The 5,493-nt window shown below is 47.1% G+C and overlaps 1 protein-coding gene across 1 annotated transcript; it reads right to left on the bottom strand.

Annotated features, from left to right (window-relative positions):
* Positions 1 to 3,823: 3,823 nt before the first annotated feature.
* On the bottom strand, positions 3,824 to 5,249 carry LOC126004403 (tripartite motif-containing protein 75-like). The gene is made up of 2 exons (XM_049770840.1): positions 4,758 to 5,249; positions 3,824 to 4,705 (listed from the first exon to the last, which is right to left on the bottom strand). The coding sequence occupies exons 1-2, from the start codon at positions 5,247 to 5,249 to the stop codon at positions 3,824 to 3,826; spliced, it is 1,374 nt and encodes a 457-aa protein (XP_049626797.1).
* Between the last annotated feature and the right edge of the window lie 244 nt (positions 5,250 to 5,493).

Raw genomic sequence — 5,493 nt, forward strand, 5'->3', positions numbered from 1 at the left:
AATAGGCAAATATATCTCAACATTTACAGCGATCTGAAGAAAATAATTGGCTTTTAATATTTTAAATTGTGTTATATTAACTGTTGTTTAAACTCTTAATGAGGTCTTCATAATTTACCAAGTTACTCATAGTTCAGTTTCTTCCACAATGTTTTCTGGTGTTACTCCCACCACCAGGGTCATTTGCTGCCAATCAAGAAGTTATTTATGGGCCCAGAGAGATAGCACAGCGGTGTTTGCCTTGCAAGCAGCCGATCCAGGACCAAAGGTGGTTGGTTCGAATCCCGGTGTCCCATATGGTCCCCCGTGCCTGCCAGGAGCTATTTCTGAGCAGACAGCCAGAGTAACCCCTGAGCAATGCCGAGTTGTGGCCCAAAAAAAAAACAAAACAAAACAAAAAAAAAAGAAGTTATTTACAATTGGTAAAGAAAAATATTGCCCAAAGCCACAAAAAAGCTTGGTTGACAGAGAAAAGAAAAAAATTGTCGCCCATTTCTAGTCTCAGGAGAGGGTTAACCTGAAGCTCTGCCTAATAGTTTAGATTTTTCTTTGTTTTCGTTTGATGTCACACTCCACAACATTCAAGGATTTGTCAGGCTTTGTGCTCAAGGACCCACATGGAAGAAGCATGTGATCTGCTCTGCAGTATTTCCTACCAAACAGTCATCAATATTTCTATTACATGTAATATTTCTTCATTTTCTCAACACGTATAGGGAAGGGCAAATTAAAATGATTAAGGTAGACTTACTTTTCTGTGGAAATTAGGTGCTGATTATGAAGATAGGTTACCTACACAGGAGGATCCATCAAGTATGCAAAAGGCTCTATCTAATCAATCACACTGAAGGTCTCTTCATTAGGTGAGACCCTCCATGCCCACCCATCACTCTTTCCAGGGTGGGTTTCTAAGGCTACAACCACAGACCTGTAATAAGAATGTGGTCACTTCTTAGCATGCAATATGCTGTGCCAGGGGAAGGACATCCTACAAGAAATTTAGCCTCAGAACAGCACAAAACGACTCCAAGGCAGAAGTCACAATATAGGTAAGTAGAGATCAATGCAGCAAAGGAAGTATAGAGTTGGGTTTTCTCAGAGCAATGAGTCCTGGGATCATATTTTTCTTATGGGACATATGGGTTCTCCACTTGTGCTTTTGTGGCCATAGTGGGCAAGGTCTCTGTGCACCTATATATGATCTACATTTTACTAAATCCAAGGACTGAGTTCTATTCCTTTGATTGTAATTGTGTGACTTCTTCATTCACACAGTAGGTGCCCTGGAGAATGATTCAGTTGAATTATGTGGAGTAGTTCATGAGGCCTCTGAGGGGGTTGGTCCTAGTTCTGTAGAGTCTAGGAGTTGGTGTCCCAGGGAGAGAACAGAAAAAGGATGCCTTGAAGTACCAGTGAGCTTAAGGGATGAAGTTTTCTAACCTTCAGAAAACTCTCCTGATTTACAGTACTTTTCTGGTTGGTGCACAGTGTTGCTCAATTCTCTTGGCTGCGCACAATCCGAGAAAAGCTTCTTGTGAGTGTGAGAGGGCCTAGAAACTCAGCCTTCTGAAGTGCCCTTCCACCACCTGAGGATGGAGTGTCACCAGGGGCAGCCAAAGTGCACACAAAGGTCATCGTGCCCCATTTTCCCATACTACTTAAAAAACCCAGTTACTTGGGCTGCAGTGACAACTTTTATGGCTTCTGCATCAAGATGTCTAGGATATTTTTCTCTTGCCCCACTGTGTAAACAGACCTACCTGAAGACAAGCACCAAGAATGAAGGCTGTGTGTTCAAAGCTAATGCCTTCAATATTCTATTTTCTCTAAAACTGTCTTAATCAGATAATTCTAAAGTTTAATTATCCAATTGCCAAGACCCCCAAGACCATCCTAAAGAAAATCTGGTAAGACCCATGACCCTCATCAGAAACAACACAATCCAAAGAGGAGAAATTCATGCTAGACTACTGGACACTATCTACTATGAATATAGTCTGTGTCCCTGCAAGTCTGAAGGAATCAAACCTAGCTTACAAACATGTATAAATCAGAAAAGCTCTACATCAATGGATCAATTTGGAGCCACATGAATTTAGCATGCTAGGGTTCATCCTTCCAGCTGTGAATCTCAGGCTAGATACAGAACACTGCATATGTTCTCCCGAGTATGAACATTAATGTCACATGAGAACTAAAGCAGGATTAGATTTTCGGTCACTGGCAAGTGTAATCACAGGATAAAAATTAAAGATATAGAATCATTGGGGCCGGAAACATAACATGGAGATAGCGATTGTCTTGCATGGAAAAAGGACTGTGGTTCAAATCCAGCCATCCAATATGGTACCCAAGGCCTGCAGGAGCGATTTCTGAGCATAGAGCCAGGAGTAACCCCTGAGCAATGCTTAGTTTTGACCAATATGTATGTATGTATGTATGTATGTATTATGTATGTATGTAATGTATATATACTATATGTGTGTATATATATACATATATATTATACACACTAATTCATCCTAGTGAAGTTGATGCTGAACATCCTTGTTGTGCTGTTGAGAGAAGAGCAACATATCAAGGGTCTCTGAACTGTGGCCATGTTTCCCAACATGCATCATTCAGCATCTCATATTACCCAAATGGTGTTGATTTCCCTGCTATAAAGTGGAGATCCATAATCGGGAGCCCATTCTAGAAGTTTCAGTGAGGGATAATGATTTCCACTTGTGCAGTGAAAATGATAGGCAGTTAGACATAGAGTAGAGGCTATTGATATTTGTTTTTATGTTTGTTTGATTTTTGCTTTTTCTGCCACACCCGGTGATGCTTGAGGGTTACTCCTGGATATGCATGTAGAAATTGCTCCTGTCTTGGGGAACCATTTTGCACACCTGGGAATCGAACTGCAGTCTGGTCGATCCTAGGTCAGCACATGCAAGGCAAATGCCCTATTGCTTGAACCACTGCTCCGGCCACAAGTGGTCATATGTGATCTAGATGGGAAGTTGTTTTTTCACAATCCTTGAAGCTGCCTGAAAGCAGGACAACTGAACACTGCTAAATTGTAAAGGCTAAGCTTCTCAGACAGACAAAAGAGAACTAGTCATTGTAGCTATTTTACATGTATTTATAAGTAATCATGAAAACACTCATATAAGGAAATGTTTCTTATTATAGATTTTGAGTTAGATTTTAAAAGAAACTGCTAAAGCAATAAAAATATTTAGAATATTTATAAATTTATACGAGGATATAATCTAACTATAAAAATATCAGCAGTATAAGAAAATCATTTACATAAACAGGACAACATCCATATCTGAATAGTGGTATTGTGATTGTGCACCTATTTTAAATCTGACTCCCTTTGGAAAAGAAGCTAATATATTATTTCTTAATTCAAATGTTTGTTTGATCTTATAGTAGTGATTTAATATTAAGAAAAATATAGATTTGATCATAGAGACCAAATTTCCACCCAAGATATAAGCTATTAAAACTAGAGTGGTGAGAAAATGTATATAATGCCCTTCTATGTATTAGCCTCTTGAGAAAAAAAGAAATATAACTTTGATAGGTCATTAAAAATCACAATTTATTACATTTGATTAAGTATTACAATAGATTGTAATGGATTAACTCTACAAACAGTTGCAAAAAATACGTGAATCACCGTAACCACAAGACAACCACACCATGTACCAAAGTCCCACCACCAGAAACGCACAACTTCCCTGACTTGAATATCTGGGAAACCAGTCCATGACAGTAACAACCTCAACAGCTTCCCTTACATCAGGGGAGAAAAACTAGGACCAGATCAGTCCAGGTCCCCACTCCCAGTGCTCAGGGTCAGAGGGGTGCAGTCGGGCCCCACACGGAAATAGGGCTTCAGCACCTCAGCAAAGGTCTCCGAGAAAGAGTGGAGGTAGGACCTGTCGCTCGCGTTATAGAAGCAAAGCTGGCCCAGCTCATAGTCCAGGAAAATGCCGATGACCTTGGGCCTGTCCTTGAGAGCCAGGGGCGCCCCCGCAGAGCCGGCCCCCAGGTAGACGCCATCCTGCAGCTGCAGGACCCAGAGTCCCTTCCTGCCTGGCGGGAGGCCCTGGGCCTGGCTGCAAGGGGCGTCTGTGCACACGCCCACGGCCCACTCGGGCTTGTCGCCCACCTGCACCTCCCAGTAGTGGCGGCCACAGGAGAAAGCTTCGCGGCCCAGGACCACCAGCTCGGCGCTGCTGCCTCCAAACTTGGCGCTCGTCTGCGATCTGAGCCTTTTGGGCACCCAGGACACGGACTTGCCGTCCTCGGACACGCGCAGACTGGGGTGAGCCATTCGGGGGTCCAGGCTCACGGGCTCGCGGAACCTGCGGATGAGGTTGCTCAGCGCAGAGCACAGGGGGGGGAGGCTGTAGTCGGGGCGCCTGCAGCTCAGGGGCGCCACGGCCGGGGGCTGCAGGTCCTCGCAGCGCCGCACGACGCCCCCGAGGCCCGCGAGCAGCATCTCCTCGGACAGGACGCTGCGCTCCGCCACCTCCTTCATGAGGCCCTTGAGCCGGGCGATGTGGTCCGAGTAGGCGGCGATGTTGGCGCTGAGCTGCCTCTGCAGGCGCTTGTCTTCCTCGGCCAGCCTGCCCAGCGCGGCGTCCTGCTGGCGCTCCACCAACTCCGCGAGCTGCTCGAACTCCGACGCCAGCCGCCGCTTCTGCCGGTCCACGTCCCTCCCGCAGCTGCCGCAGGGTCCTGTCCTGCGCCACCGTCATCTTCTGCACCTGGGCCAGGCGCTTCTTGAGGGGCCCGATGTAGCCGCCGAGCCTCTGGCGGTGCCGGCGCGCGGCCTCCTGCACCGTCGCCACGCGGTGGCCCTGGTGGGCCGCGCTCTGAGCGCAGCGCGGGCACAGCAGCTCCTGGTGGTCCTCGCAGAAGAGGCTCAGCTCCTGCTGGTGCTCCGCACAGCTGCGCGCCTCTGCCTGCGCCTCCTCGCCTGCAAGGGGCCTGGAGCCCTGCAGGGGCTGGGCCAGCTCCACCAGCCTTGCCAGCTGCGGGTTGGCACTGACGCTCCTTGTCAGGCGGGGCTGCCTGCACAGGGGGCAAGGGAACGTGCCCTCCACCTCCTTCCAGGAATTCTCGATGCAGGCGCCACAGAAGTTGTGTCCGCAGTCCAGGGTCACCGGGTCCTTGAGGTAGTCCAGGCACACGGGGCACATGACCTCTGCCTGCAGTTTGGCCAGGCCTGCTGACAACTCCATCTTCAGCCGCGGGGAAGGCAATTTGTTGATCAACACCTCACTAGGCTGAGTCTAGGCTCTCTCCTGCCAAAAACAGACACACACTCAGTCCTGTCCCCAAATTTCTGTGTGTTTTTCTCCTAGTGCTTCAGTGATCTCTTTGACCCCCCAGCTCCACAGAGGACACTAGGAGCTCACCTCAGCTAATTCTCTCAGATGGTTGATATGAAGCAAAGATATCTTGAATTATTCTGCACAACCACAA

This window comes from Suncus etruscus, chromosome 3, assembly GCF_024139225.1.
Source record: "Suncus etruscus isolate mSunEtr1 chromosome 3, mSunEtr1.pri.cur, whole genome shotgun sequence".
In the NCBI taxonomy this organism is placed as follows: Eukaryota; Metazoa; Chordata; class Mammalia; order Eulipotyphla; family Soricidae; genus Suncus; species Suncus etruscus.